The 15,065-nt window shown below is 35.9% G+C and overlaps 1 protein-coding gene across 2 annotated transcripts; it reads right to left on the minus strand.

Annotated features, from left to right (window-relative positions):
* Positions 1–707: 707 nt before the first annotated feature.
* LOC102232863 (interferon alpha/beta receptor 1b-like) lies at positions 708–12,423 on the minus strand. 2 transcript variants are annotated; one of them, XM_023336238.1, is made up of 8 exons: positions 12,233–12,423; positions 6,452–6,581; positions 5,212–5,396; positions 4,667–4,827; positions 3,506–3,659; positions 2,522–2,679; positions 2,277–2,425; positions 708–1,321 (listed from the first exon to the last, which is right to left on the minus strand). In XM_023336238.1, the coding sequence occupies exons 1-8, from the start codon at positions 12,285–12,287 to the stop codon at positions 1,108–1,110; spliced, it is 1,206 nt and encodes a 401-aa protein (XP_023192006.1). In that variant the 5' UTR covers positions 12,288–12,423; the 3' UTR covers positions 708–1,107. The 2 variants fall into 2 exon arrangements, with proteins under 2 accessions (XP_023192006.1, XP_005798211.1); XM_005798154.3 differs by having other exon boundaries at positions 708–1,324.
* Between the last annotated feature and the right edge of the window lie 2,642 nt (positions 12,424–15,065).

Consider the following 15,065-nt stretch of genomic DNA (forward strand, 5'->3'; position numbering starts at 1 on the left):
TCTCTTGCTTCCTGTCCTCTTTCAGAACTTCAATAATTCTCCTGTTTGGTTTTCCTCTTGGCCTCCTGATGCATTTTATATTTTAATGTAACCAATCATTCTGCTATGTCACAATGTAAAGTCTTTATTTTGAATAAAACTGGAAACTAAGCCATGAAACCCACCAGTACCAGGATGTAATACGTCCATTGTAGATCATTTTAAAATTCTGGCAAAATTCATTAGATTTTATATATAAAAAAAAGCTTGAAAAGTCAAAAATTTGCGAGAAAAAAAATCTGATTATGAGATTAATTTCAGAAACTTTCTACAGAAAAAGAAATTTCTCAGTTTGAAACGTCAAACATTTGCTTAATTTTGACATCTTAGAAATTTTCCTAAAAGAAATTGGAAATTTTTGTCACAAATGTTTGACTTTTCAAACTCAAATTTCTAAGTTGTTGTTTTGTTTTGTTTTAAGTAAATTTTAAGATTGTTCAAACTTTGAAATTTTCAGTTTTTTTTTTTTTAAAAGAAAATGTCTTGGATTAATCACAGAATTTGAGTTTTTTTCTAAAATTATTTTTTTTACTTTTCATGCTTTTTTTTCTGGAAATTGATGAGATTAATCTAAAACTTTCCTTGTTTTTTGCCATAATTTTATTTATTTTTTTTCCTATCTATGATGACCCTGACAGGCCGCCATACAACGGGTGGCCGAGTCAAACACATGGACCGGAATAGGTTTATTAGAAAGTACAGAAGCAGCTCACACATGGACAATCTAACACAACTTCATAAAATGTTTGCCGTAAGCCAGTTTGAAGCACTAAATTCATTATATCCTGTTTCATTAATCAATCAATATTCAAAATTAATGCTTATTAATAAATGCTGCAGCACGCCAACAATGACAGTTAACAACAACAAGATGACACAAAGTAAAAAAAAAAAAAGATGCCACATCGCTTCAGTTTAACATGATTTACAACAGATGACGATTAAAACAGCAACATCAACAGTCCTTCCTGTGGAACCAGAACCAGAACCAGCATGTGTCACCATCAGGTTTTTTCAGTTTCTGAGCGAACAGCTCCCCCTACAGGTGGAAAACGAGCCTCTCGTTCTTCAGACCTCCATGTCTACGACTCCCTCGTCTGGAACGGCGGGAAAAACTTTAAACTCTGAGTTCATGCTCAGCATGTTCAGCTTCTCGGAGTCGAAACCGGGATTCACGTCTGTGAAGGTCGAGGCGACCTTGGGCTGCAGGCCACCGGAGTTTCCTCCTGCAGAATAAACTCCAGAATCTCCGCTGCTGCTGCTGTTCTGGCGGCTGTGCCTGCTGCTGCGCACAGAGACATATTCAGTTAAAACAGAAAAGTCGACACACAACCAGTTACAGAGAAAAACAAAATGATTTAAGAGCTTTTTGAAACTTTATAGTCACATAATGTTCACTAATGTCATGAAAAACTTTACATTTTTAGGGAGAAAATAAAGGTATTTTATTTTTTTGGTATAATATTTTGGTAAAATAGACATAAAGGTATTTTATTATGTCTCCTGAGTAAGTCAAAGGTCACATTGCAGGTGGAAAATGTGAAATTATTTATCTGACACCACAAAAGATCCCCGATATTTTAATTGCATCTAACAATTATTTTAGTAATCAATTATTCAATAGATTAATCGTTTAAAAATCATCACGTTCTGCAGATTTTTTAATTAGCCACTTAAGCCTTTTTTGTTTTTTTACACAATATTAGAAATATGTTAAATGAAAAAAATAAGCATCTAATTCTAATTGTTTTTAAAATAAGAAAATAAAATGTTAGTTCCTGAAATGCGATAACAAATATCCTTTAGTCCCTTAAACATTTGATCATTTGTAGCAAAGACTGAAACTGCAGCTAAAAAAATACTGTCTACTAATATGTTGATTAAATTTGAGATTAATAACTGGACAGCAAAAGTTGCTTAAAGGCTGAAGAAGCCAAAATGTCACTTGAGGAGTTCTAGGTAGAACAGATTTACAAACAAAGAAAAGTTGTTTTTTTTATCTTAAATGCAAAATGTTCACATTTTTGTAAAGTTTTGGGTTAATTGCTCCTCTGAATGTGTTGCCTTTTTTGAGTCTGTGAACTCCAATTAACGATTAATCAACTACTTAATAGTTGACACTTATGTAAATAATCAATTAATCACGATTAATCGTTTCAGCCCCGATTTTAATGTGGATATTTTTAATTCCCCCTGAAGAACTCAAGAGAAAATTAGCTAAATGAACACCAAATGACCTTCTGTCCTGGTCCAGGCCAGCTGGGGGCGCTGCAGAGTCCACAGCTGGATTAATCACCAGGATGGCTGACTCTGGGCAGACGATCACAGGATCGCACAGGTCCGACTCGTAGTCAGAGACGATGAGGCGTGGGTAGTCACCCTCATGCTGGAGGAAGAAGATACAGGAAGAGGAGAAATACATAAATCTGCCGTTTTAGGAAGACAGAAAAACATGTCCTGCTGTGGGAAACGAAGGCAGTACCTGTTTAATGTAGGAGGGCAGCTTCTCATTAGGAAGGAAAGTTGCTTTGCATATCTGGAAACAGTGATGGCCTCCGTAGAGGAAGAGCAGCACCATCAGGAAGCAGCTCACCAGCGACAGCAGGAAGTACATGAAGATCTTCCACCAAGGAACAACTCCTGATGCAACAAACACAGACAACTTACAGCAATCGCTCTTTATGCTCTGACCTGGTCTAGTTAGCTCAAGTATCTTAGTAAACTTCAAATAAGACAAAACTAACTTACAAGCAGCTTTTCAGCAACATATATGAGCTTGTTTTAATAATTCCTCAATAAAAAAACACTAATTTCACTGGCAGATTATTTCGCTTACAAACATGGTAAAATGTCTTGTTAGAAGTGAAATAATCTGCCAGTGGAACTATTACTTTTTCATCAATATTAAGGAATTATTGACTTAAAACAAGCTCCTTTATCTTGCTGAAAAGTTACTTGTAAGTTAGTTTTTTTATTTTGAGTGTACTAAAATATTTCCACTAAAAACTAGACCAAAAATATTTGCAAGATTTCGTGTTTTTGCTGTGTACTTCCTTCTACGACTCATCCAGACCTCATTAATCTTTCTATGATGGTTATTTTAGTCATTTATTATTTTGACGATTAATCAGATTTTTTAAAAATTGTCTTACAGAGACAATTTCAACTTTCTTCTAAGACCATTTTTTGACAAAAATAAAGGAAAAATCACACACAAACATTGTAACATTTGAAACAAAGCCTTTTCTCCTCGTAACTTTAAGATGTTTCTGTGGCAAAGTTGTTGCGTTTTTACTCTGCTAATATTATGACTATATTGTTGCAGTTAAAATCTTTTTATAGCCGTCGTGCAAGTCACCGAAGCCACTTTTTGATAATATTTTCACTAATTTCCAATTTCTTCACAGAAAGCGAGAAAAGATTAAATAAAAGAATAAAGAGAAAATAGCACATTTAACTCGGTTACCTTCGGTCTGGGCACAGAGAGGCGCCGTGAATGTGCTGGTTTTGTTGTAGAAGTCGTCACGGGATCGGATCTGGATGCAGTACCGGGTCCAGGGTTTGATGCTGGACAGGGTCACCACGTTGGCCTCGGTGGATGTCGTGTCCGGCATCGAACCCTGAAAATCACACGGAGAATTAATTAATAACGACAAAACGCGGCAAAACTTAAAAAAATCACATTTAAAACAGAATCTGGAGACATTTTTTTTCTGAAGACAATGATGAACATAAAGGAGAGAAGAAATATCTCAATAAATGAGAATATTAACAAAAGCTTATTTTTTTGTAATTCAACTACAAAGAGGAAACTTAACTACTTAAGCCGTTTTCATATAATATTAGAAATACATTAAAAATGCAAGTAAATAATAGAATTAATAGTTGTTGTTGTTTTTAAATGAACATTGATCATTTGTAGAAATGTAAATCTGAACCAGGTGAAGCCAAAACTGCACAACCTGACAAGTTTTGGCTAAAACATATTTACAGATAAAGGTGTTTTCATCCTAAATGCAACATGTTTGTATTTTTTGTACAGGTCTGACTAAATTACTGCACAGGATATGTTCTTTTCTTTTCAACAAATTGCCTTTCAGAGTCTGAATACGACAGTTAACTATTAATCAGTTACTAAATTAGCTGAATTAGCTAAATTAAATTATTTCAATAATCGATTAACCACAATTATTCCGACTAATCGTTTCTAGTCTCTGCAGTGCGGCAGGAGAGCTCGTAAAGGCCAGTATCATCAGGTAATATTATTTATATGCGGGTCTGAACTTGTTTTTCGACGTGCTGTGCCACCCAGACGTTTCAAGTTTGCATACAAGGAAACGATGCAAATCGTCCTGCAGCTTCAGTAAATAACCTACATGCCTACAGGAAGTGATTGCCCCACTTGGTGTCTGTCGTCTTTCATATGATGCAGGAAGCACCTGTGCAAAGTTTCCGCAGCACGAGTGAAAAAAAACAACATTGTGCAGAAACAAAGCTCAGTTGTGTGGGTTTTGAGTGACTGTTTTTAGACGGCGGCTGAAGTTTCTGGTTTGTTCTCTGATAAATTCAGAGAACAGAGAGAAAAAGTGGGGGGGGAGGGGTTTAGAAAAACATTAAGTTAACCTACCTTCCCATCTTCAGGCTGTTCCCAGTAAACAATATCATAGGACAGCTTATTAAGGTGCTCCTTCATGGAGCTGTTGGAGCTGTTCTGGGGGTCGGTGATGAAAATATCCAGAGTTCTTCCAGACACACCAAGCCGAACTTTAGACGGAGGTCCAAGAACAGCTGGAGGAGGAAAGACAAATACAAGATGAAGAGTTAAAAGAGAACAAAATCCTGACTTTCTGGAGCAGAGACGAGTGTGTCTGAATACAAGGACCGAAACGATTAATCGTGATTAATCGACTATTAGAATAACTTTCACAAATTTCATAATTGATGAATCATTAACTGCAGTATACAGACTCAAAAGGCCATGTGCTGAAAGAACAATACATTCAGTATTTAGGCCAAAACTGAACAAAAAATATAAATATTTTGCATTTAAGACAATAAAAAAAAACTCCATTGTCTGTAAATATGTTGACCCAGAACTCCTAAAGTGGCAACTTTAGCTTCACCTGGTTCAAGTTCTGGTGGAGGAGGGATGATTTGAACTTTTTTTCTTACCGTCTTTATCGGGAGAGAACTGTAGCGATTTCCACACTGAGTGACGTCCGTTCAGGTTGGTCTGAACGCGGACCACATAAAGGCCCAGGTAGTTCAGTCCTGACCTCGTGAGGTCACATGACCTCCCAGAGGTCTCTGCACACACCGTGGTCCACTTTGGGTTCCTCTTCTTCAGACTGTGATTCCTGAAAAAATTAGAAAAAAAACCCCATAAAACACTCCCTTCATCCTAAAGCTGATTTCCACCATAAACACTTATTGATTATTGGTAGGTTTGTTTTGCCCTACAGAAGGTTATGTTAATGAACAGCTCAGAAAACACGCTTTTTACTTTAAAATTATTTACCAAAAATAAATAAAAAACCTCTTATGGAGGACTAATCCTGTCATAGTAAAAAATAAATGTAGAAATAAATAAATGACTCATTAAAAATTATATTTCCAGATAGCAGCTTGACTAAATAAATTAGTGTCTTTAAACGCAATAAAATAATAAAACGAAGAGATTTATTTAATAAAGTATTTTCCAGACTTTAAGTTGTGATTTTTCCCATATTTTGGCTGGTGGAAGATTGAAATAAATTGAAAAAAACAGGCTCAGACAAATCTGTTTGGTTAAAATAAATAAATAAATACAACAGTAGAAAAATATATCATAGTTTATAAAATAAAAGCAGTAAAATCATTTGTAAACAAATTTTAAATATATCATCACCTTCCTAAAATAATGGCTAAAGCCAAAAAAATCAAACGTCGTATTTGGGTGGTAATAAAATTCAAGAAAAAAAAAGGATGACTGAAAACTATCAGATTAAATTAAAAAAATATGCATAAAAGCACAGAAATAAAATCATATTCTGCTTTTCGATCCTGTAATTTTTTAATGAGTCATTTATTTATTCTAAATTATGGCAGCACCGATCTTCCATAATTTCTGCTGTTTGTCTCTAATGTAGAACTTTGAGGAAGGAGAAATGCGATGAGTTAATTTAACTTGTCAGGTGGGTTTGGATTAAATTGCTGAACATTTTAAAGCACTAGCTAGCAGCAGAAGTCCTCAGAAAGACAGAGTTAGATTTTAGAGCAGATTTGAACTCTATGAATCATTAATACTTGGAAAAAAACTAAATTTATCAAAGGTGAAGCATCTTCTAAAGGAGTGAAGTGTTTACAACGTTTCATTTTTCCCTTCATCAGATATATCAGGTTTATAGTTTCAGTGGAGATGTAAATGATTTACCCGGCGTATTGCACAGTGAAGGTGGCAGAGTCGGATCCGGCAGCGCTCTGGTCCCAGTCCCAGGCCAGAGTGTAGTTGGTGTTTAAGGTCAACATGAAGAGGTCATCAGGAGGGGTCAGCTCTGCTTCAGCTGCAACAGAAACATATTAATCTGAATAAGCTGATGTGTTATTGTGTATTTGAAATGTTTGAAACAGTTTTCCAAGTTGAATTTTAATTTTACATTTTGTTTTCAATGTGAATAAGTGTTAATATGTAAGTTTATGCTTCTTTTTGCTCCTTTCCATTCATGATTTCTTTTAGATGTTACATGAACTATTCTGTGAATGAAAAAAAAAGTAATTAAATTAAATGAGATCAGTTGCTGGACTTAAGCAACTCCAGAAACACTAAAATACTACAAACCCAGACTATTTACTCTTCAGTATTTGTAGATTTTCTGTGGAACGTTACTCTAAATTATTTTCCTTTTTTCCCATATAGTATATTTGAAATAACTGGGGGAAAAATGCAGCTTAGGAAGCTGAAATAAGATGCATTGCTACTTTACACGCTATTGGCCGACGTTAGCAAAGCAGCCAATGAAGCAGCTGCATTTACTTTTGTTTCTGCTGATTGTCTGAACCCAGAAAAGTGGAAATAAGAAACTTCTATGCTTAAGTGCTAAGTAAGCATGTCACACTAAGCAATAAACAGCTTGATGAATTAAGCGGTAGAACCAGTTGATCAAACATACTGAAGCTCTGCTTGGGTTGCTAGGTGATAAGCTGGGCTTGCCTGAGGTTGCTAGGTAACGGGTGAGGTTTCTAGGTAACGGGCAGTGCCTGCTGATTTGTGACATTACATTTGGAAGGTTTTAAAAACATTAATTTATTGTCAGAAAACGGCTGTATGTTTTTTTTAAGTGTTTCTGCTGTTTTAAGAAGCAGTAGAAAACCAACTGGAAGTACAAAAACGTCCAAAATGTGATTTTTAAAAGGCGTTCTTCTGTTAAAATTGCGTCTTGATTCTGCTACTATTATGACTACATTCTCATAACTAAACAAGAATTATCACATCCTTTGTTGTACAGTTCAGAAAAGGGATGATTGAAATTAAAGTCACTATTTGAAACTGTTTTCTTTCATTTGTAATTACTTTTTAAAAAAAAGAAAAAGCCAGAAAAAAAGAGATTAAAATCTGAAAAATAAGATATGTAATAAAAACGAAATTTTTATTGCATATCTCCCACCCCTAAGTTGTTTATGCACAGTTATCCTCCATCATGAAATCAATAACCATGCTCGCCACAAACACTTATTACCCTGCAGGGAAAGTTATGTGTCATGACTTAAACATCTGAACACTTTAAGATTGTTTAAATGTTTGTTAAAGTGATTCAGACTCTCTGGGTTCTGCAAATAATCTGATCTAAAGGTCACAAAACGGGACCGGATGCACTAAAACCTCATTTCTATCATGTTGCTTCCCCACCGTGTTGTTACTGGTAGAGCTGAGCAGCACGAGACGTTGTGCGCTCACCCAGATGTTGATGACAAACCGTTCTGGACTCTTGTTCTGTGTAAAATTATTCTGGGATGTTTTTTTTTTTTTTAGTCAGAAAAGAAGTCTGACATCCCTGAAAGGATGAACGCCTTTCTATGATTTACAAGCCGAAACCTCAGCAGCAGTCATGTGAGGAATTGACTCATTTTGAAAGACATTGCACAATCTCACGTACCAACCAAACCCTGAAGGAGTCCGTCGGCACGACAACAAGCAGAGATTCGTACTATAAAAGCACTTCCTGTTTTTGTTCTGTCTCGCCGAGGACCTGACACAACCATGTCGCACTTTATTTAATCCGTTTCCCTAATTTGCAAAACCCACATGTGGTTCTGATTTTTTCTTAAGCTCACCAGTTTTCCCAGTCTAGTGGTTTTATTTCTTACCAGCTGTAAAACCATCCGAGCAACTAATCTGTGGATGAACTTGTTCCTCTTTCTTCAATAACATCCAAAGATTCGAGAGAAGATGGATGACAAGAAAAAAAAAACCCTCACTTCCTTTATTCAGTTTCATGCTTCTATTATTCATAATATTTTTTATTGAATTTGAGTTTGGTGGCTCCCGCCTCTCTAAGCTTGTAGGAGTTTCTCTGTGGTGTGAGTTCCTCGTCCAGGAGAACCATTGTGAGGAAAACCTGCTGTTGTTCTCGGATTTGAAGCGACTGGGGGTTTTCCTTTAGTCATTGTTTCTGGGAAAATATTCCATTTTCAGGGCGTTCAATGAGATGCAACTCAGTCGCAGGAACATTCAGAGTCATTCCAACGAAATCTTGGCTCGTTTATCAGGCAGTCAACGAATCAGGACGATACAAAAATTATGAGCAACCATCTTCCAACTAAACAGCTTCGGCTAATAACCAATGAGGAATGATAATAACAGTGATGAGCGATTGTAATAATCACCGTAATAATTGGGGCATTTTCTGCTCATAACTTTTTACTTTCGGTGCGTAACCATAGCAACAAGGAGTTCCAAGAGGAGTGGAAAAGAACAAGTTCAAACCATCTCCTCTATTGGTCCAAATGTTCAAGAACCTTATCCCCATCTCCATCGTCTCCCTAATCATGATAATTGGGTCTTCTTCTGCTCTTAATTTTTTTGTTTGTTTGTTAAAGTGCGTAACCGATGGCAACAGTGTTTCAAAACGATTCGGAAAGAATTAGCAGGAAAAGTTAAAACCATTCCTTTCATTGACCACAATTTTCAAAAATCACAGGCCCCTTACTCTAGCATCTCCCTAACCACAATAATCATTGGGTCTCTTTCTGCTGCTTTTTAACACTAGGAGTACCAGTTTTGACAGGCAGTTATTAAGGTGTGTAACCATGGCAACATGGAGGAGATTAAGTTAAAACCATCTGTTCTTTTGACCATGATGTTAAAGGATTGTAACCCCTACCCCAGCATCGCTCTAACAGGAATCACCATGAAATTTGTCTTTTTCTGCTCTTACTTTTTCAGTTTTGGTTATTAAAGAGAGTAACCATGGCAACATGGAGTCCCAAGAGGACCTGACAAGGAAGCAAATATTTCCTCCCCAGTCCCACAAAAAAGAAATTACTATATCTCTATCATTTTCACATACTTGAGTATTGTTTATATCCATAAAAATCTCAAAATATTATTACAACTCCTGTAATATGGGTTTATGAATCTTACATAAAGAACAATGTCTGCAAAACATGAATGCATAAAAAATAAAAAAATAAAAATCTGTGCCAACAACATTTAATTTTCGGATAAATAAAGTATTATGGAGCTGAATTTTGATTTTTCAGCAAACGTTGCAGCCTTAAGACAACAAAACACAATTCAATGCAATGTTTTGAACTATTTGAGGACTTTTTTGTCCATAGTAGTATTCTACAGAAAGAACAGGTTTGTTTTTAACAAATGCTCTTGTTTCTTAGGATATTCACACAGATTTAAAACTAAATTGTGTCGCATAATGTAACTGCTTTTATTCAAAAACAACTAAACAACCGTAGTTTGACATGAGCATTCACTTAATAAGAGCGCTCCTTTAGTTCTAATACATTGATTTTTAGGAGTTTTATTGACCAGATAATTTCTACAAACATGAAAAAGATGCAGAAGTCTTTTTTCAGCCAGATGATTGGCAGTGTGTAGCAGCAGATAGGTTGGTGGGTGCCATCGTATCTGACTCTGTTCTCTCTAAAACCAAATGAAAGCCCCAGTCAGCCCGATACTTTCTATGAGACACAGGAGCAACTGTGATGTTTCGCATGGTTTGAAACTGTTCAAAATTAAAACTTTCCCACAGGTTGTTGTTATGAGATTTTCATGTTTCTATTTCAGTAAAGAGTTGAAACCACTTTAACAAGCAGCCACTTTATTAAACGCTTCAATGCATCAGATAAACTGAGGAAGAAGATAAAATCCTCCAGGAAAATATGAAGCATTCTGAACTTTACATGACCTATTTAAAAGTTGGTTAACAGAGCTTACTGTATCCTCTCTTTTGCTAGAAAACAACGGCGCGGCTGTTGGGAAAAATGTGCCCTCAGTTTGCAAACAATGTTTTATTATAAGCCAAATTTGTTTATCACTGCTTGGAAAAACCCTAAAAACAAAATTAATGCTGCGACACAGTTTTTAGACTATTTCCTAAAATCTTAACAGTTGAAACATAATTTTATGCTTAAATGCGTTGCATAAATAAGAGTCTTATACTTATTTCACTAGAATTTTAAATGCCGAATTTGCCCTCTATGTTAGGAGGAAGGGCAGTTGTGCAAGGTTCTGAAGAAGAAGAAAACCCAGAACCTTGCAGAACTGCCCTTCCTCCTAACATAGAGGGCAAATTCGGCATTTAAACTCTGCACTTCTGCCACTTTTCTGTATATCTCCATATACTTATATATATACATATACATTCTCAGTTGTAAAACTTTTCACGCTATATGTCTAGTTATTGTACATCTATTTATTAATTGCTTAGGATAATTTTAGTTAGACTGTGTCTTTTATTGTTACTCAGTGTTAGTAATGCCCTGTCTTGCATCACTGTGGGATAGTGAGAAACGTCATTTCGATTCCCTTGTATGTCTGGACATGTAAGAGGACTTGACAATAAAGCTGATTGATTGATTACTATCAAAATAGTAAAATAATATGCCAATTTCTGCCAAAATAAGCAGTTCTTATACATACACACTAGGTCTCAAAACAGACACAGAAAATACCCCAAATTCCACATATAATTAAGTTTAATATTTATTTCCATCTAAAAATGTTGTTTCTATGCTTCATTTAACCAAAATTGTGTAAATAATGTTCCTTTCAATGTATTCATCAGCCAGTTATGATATTAAACTTTCATGTTGTTACATTTCCAGTTAATGTGCAGACAGTATATGTGTGGCATGTGACAGTACAGTCAATCAAGAAGCCAGAGGGGGGATGGAGACATTAAAGGTGAAGCCACGTGGAGTCACCTTCAAGATCTGCACCACAAGAAGAAAATGTTTTCTTTAAAAGCAGGCGAGATGTATATATTAAAAAAGATCAGCCATCAGCTGCTTTGTTTTCTTATTATTAACCATAAAAATATCCATGTGGTTCAAACTCCAGTTGTTTTCATTTGAGAAAGAAATTCAGAGAAAGAAGAATCAGAACCATGACCTTATCTGACCTGAGATGGTTCGAGAAAAACTCTCAGATCAGTTCAGAAACTTCCTGTCTACGTCAAATTTACCAGGCCATAAATTTGACCATTATTGACTATGGGTGTATCCACTGTAAGTTTACAACATAATTTGAATTATATAATGCTCAAGGAATGCGCATTTACAATCGAGCTTTTGCATTTGGGTTTAGCCCAAATAATTCGTTTTTTGCTAATAATACTTGGATATGAGTGTGATGTTAGAGTATGAACATACAAAGCAAAACAGCTCCCATTTAATGTAATTACATTGAAGGAATTCAGCAGCGTCATTGATCAAAAACACTTTCTCTTTCCTTTAACTTTACATGCCAGACTCCGTTTTAACCAGATCAGTTTTAACCTTTAGCAAACAATCAAATCACCTGCGTGCAAACAATAGCAGAATTTAATAAAGCAAATTCAAAATAAAGCAGCTACCAATCATTCGGCTTGCTAAAATGATCACGATAAACATATACAGATGATTAAAAATTGTTATTAAGAAACTTGCAATCGGTCCGAATGAGGTTAGCAGACAAATGTTAGCATAAAAACAGACTCACCTGCGCTGCCCGTAAGGCACACAAACAGAAGGCAGAGGCGAACCAAGGCCAACATGGTTGATATTTGACCATATAAACCTTTTATTTTTAATTCCGATCAGGTCTTCATTGTGCTGGCTCGGATGTTGTCGACTCTGATCAGTCCTGCTCGAAGTGACGCCGAGCTTCCTGACTCTAGCCGCGTTTCCTGTTTTAAGTTTGGCAATAGAGGCTCTGGTGTTTGGTTGCATCTTTCGCCCCCTACTGGTTGTTTCTTGCATTACCACCAATAGAGCATTCACCCTGTTTAATTTTATAAAGAATAAAACTCTAATCACGACGCAAAGACATTGAACAAAGCTGATCCAGTCCCATTTGGGATGTAAAAAACTATCAATAATTATTACATTTTTCATAGACACCTTGTTCATCAATTGGGATTGAAACAGAATGTTGTTTTTGAAATATTAATGTGATGCAACTTGAAATTGCTGCAGCTACCTCTTATGAAATTGTAGATACAACCTTCCAGACAGCACATCTCAGCCACAAGAAAAGGCTAATGCATTGATCGATATCACTTAGAGAAAAGTACTACAAAAAACAAATATATCAGTTTTTTATTAATTATTTACATAATAATGATGAGATAAATTTGTAACTACACGCATTTAATAAATTTTTTGATAATTATTTAAATTAAAATTCCAATTATTAATTCTTTATTGATGCCACAAGTAAATTGATGTTGCAACTCATATTATAAGAGTTGTTATAGATGCTAATGGGCAGAAAGGATCTCTTGTAGCAATCTGCAATTCAGTGGCTCTGAAAAAAGCCTCTTACTGAAGACACTGTGTTGTTAAACTGAACTTCAGTTATTCATTCTTGACTGATAATCAAGCCTCCAGTCACTAGGGGGCAGCAGTTTTCAAATTAATCAACATGGCTGCCTGTTCAAGCTATAGAAGCAGGAACCGACACACACCGGAGCTGACGGATGTTTTGAAGCATATCTACATTTCTTTTACTTTTCTTTCTTTTATTTTTATGTAGTTTACAATTCTGTGTAATACTTTAGCATCCCGATTCAAACTCCATTCCAGTAAGTGGCAGTAAGGTACACCAAAACACCACTTGCTAACTTTGATAAAAGAAGAAGAAAAGGAAAAAGAAGAAGAGGAGTGACGGAGAAGTTGAAAAGGACTTCGTTGCAGCAAACAGAAAGATCGGGGACGGACCACTGTCAGTCTCATACCTTATTTGGAAATGGTACCATTGCACTCCGGAAGTGAAGGGGGCGCCATTTCCTATATTATCCGCGATCTCCCAGTTTTTATTTTCTTTTGAAATATGTGATATATCTTCACCTTTAGGGAGGAGTTGTACTCTCGGCATGTATTTGAACTTCTCTCTTTTATTTACTTCAGCTCAGTTCACAGTTTTTAACAAATTCTGTAGCTTTCTGTGTACGTCTAAATCTGCTCCTTAGTCGCATCTTTTCGGGCCTGCTACTGCGTCTAGTGGCGTGAGGGTGGTAGCACAACTAATATAATTACATTACTACATCAGAATAGCACAAAGTCTTTATTATTTATTAATTTTTTATTTTCTTAAGGAAGTAGAAATGATTAAATGACATAAAGAAGACCTGAAAATGGTTTCAGACCTGTTGAAACTGAGGCAAATATTAAATACCTTGGGTCATTCCTGGACAGTCAGCTCAACTTTGCTGAAAGCACTGACTATATTTTTAAGAAATGTTTTCAGAGACTCTATCTTTTAAAAGACCTTGCGATCTTGGGGTTATCCAACTAGAGCTTGTGTACAAGACAATGTTGAGTGTTCTAACTTTTCATCTCCTCAGCTGGTTTAGTCACATGAGCTGGAAGATGGCAAGGAATATTTTAGTAGATACCATCCACCCTCCTTTTTTATCAAGTTGAACTTCTGAGCTCATGAAAATGGTTATGGTTATAAAAATTTTATGGTTATGAAAATGGTTATTGTGTTTCTCTGGAAACTATATAGAACATCTATTAGAAGTCATTTATTAAAAGTGTAATAATTATTCTTAACCAAACTAAATTATAACATTTACCCAGGTCGCTTTCAAGCTAGCAGCTTTACAAATCTTTTACATTACCAAGGCACATGAAAACAAACCTTTATCTTGGCTATTTTCTATTCTTCCTCTTTCTTTTCTCCCTCCCTGTAGGATAAGCCCTTTTTGAGACATTGTTTTGCTTACTTAACTTCTGACCAGAGCTTTGGACATGTGCTCTGCACATTGCGCGGCAGCTCATGTTACTGGCGAAGCGTGCGGTACCTACCGCGGCCACCAATTTCTACATACATTATCAAATATATGTTATTGTAAAAACAAATCAGTTCATAGTGAAATTGTGTGTTTTTGATATTATAATGACACAGAAATTATTACAAAAAAAAAATAAATCAGCTCCACTGAGGGGGCCCCTTAGTGGCCCTAAGTGGCTGCTTAGTTTGCTCATGCCTTGGGCCGGCCCTGTGGCTAGCCACAGATTAAAGCGAATTATAAAAATTAGGTAACAGTGTAATAGAAAATACATCCCCGATTCACTCACATTCAGGAAAAAGAAATATATCATCACCATGATTGCTATGTATTGCAAATTTTTGCTCAGGTCCCTCTTGAAAATGAGATCTAGATCTCAACGGGGTTTACCTGATTAAATAAAGGAATATACAATATACCATATGGGGGCATTGACTTAGCATCTAAACACAGACATTGTGGAGATGAGCTGTGAAACAGGAGTCTGAAGAAAAACATCTCCAGCTCTGATCTTCATGGACCCGTCCTGATGAAATC

The sequence above is a fragment of the Xiphophorus maculatus genome, chromosome 7 (assembly GCF_002775205.1).
Source record: "Xiphophorus maculatus strain JP 163 A chromosome 7, X_maculatus-5.0-male, whole genome shotgun sequence".
Lineage (NCBI taxonomy): Eukaryota > Metazoa > Chordata > Actinopteri > Cyprinodontiformes > Poeciliidae > Xiphophorus > Xiphophorus maculatus.

Coding starts and splice junctions, on each gene's coding strand:
- LOC102232863 (XM_005798154.3), bottom strand. CDS start 12,287: ATGTTGGCCTTGGTTCGCCTCTGCCTTCTGTTTGTGTGCCTTACGGGC. Junction 6,582..12,232: donor GTGCCTTACGGGCAGCGCAG/GTGAGTCTGTTT, acceptor TTTCTGTTGCAG/CTGAAGCAGAGCTGACCCCT. Junction 5,397..6,451: donor TTCACTGTGCAATACGCCGG/GTAAATCATTTA, acceptor TAATTTTTTCAG/GAATCACAGTCTGAAGAAGA.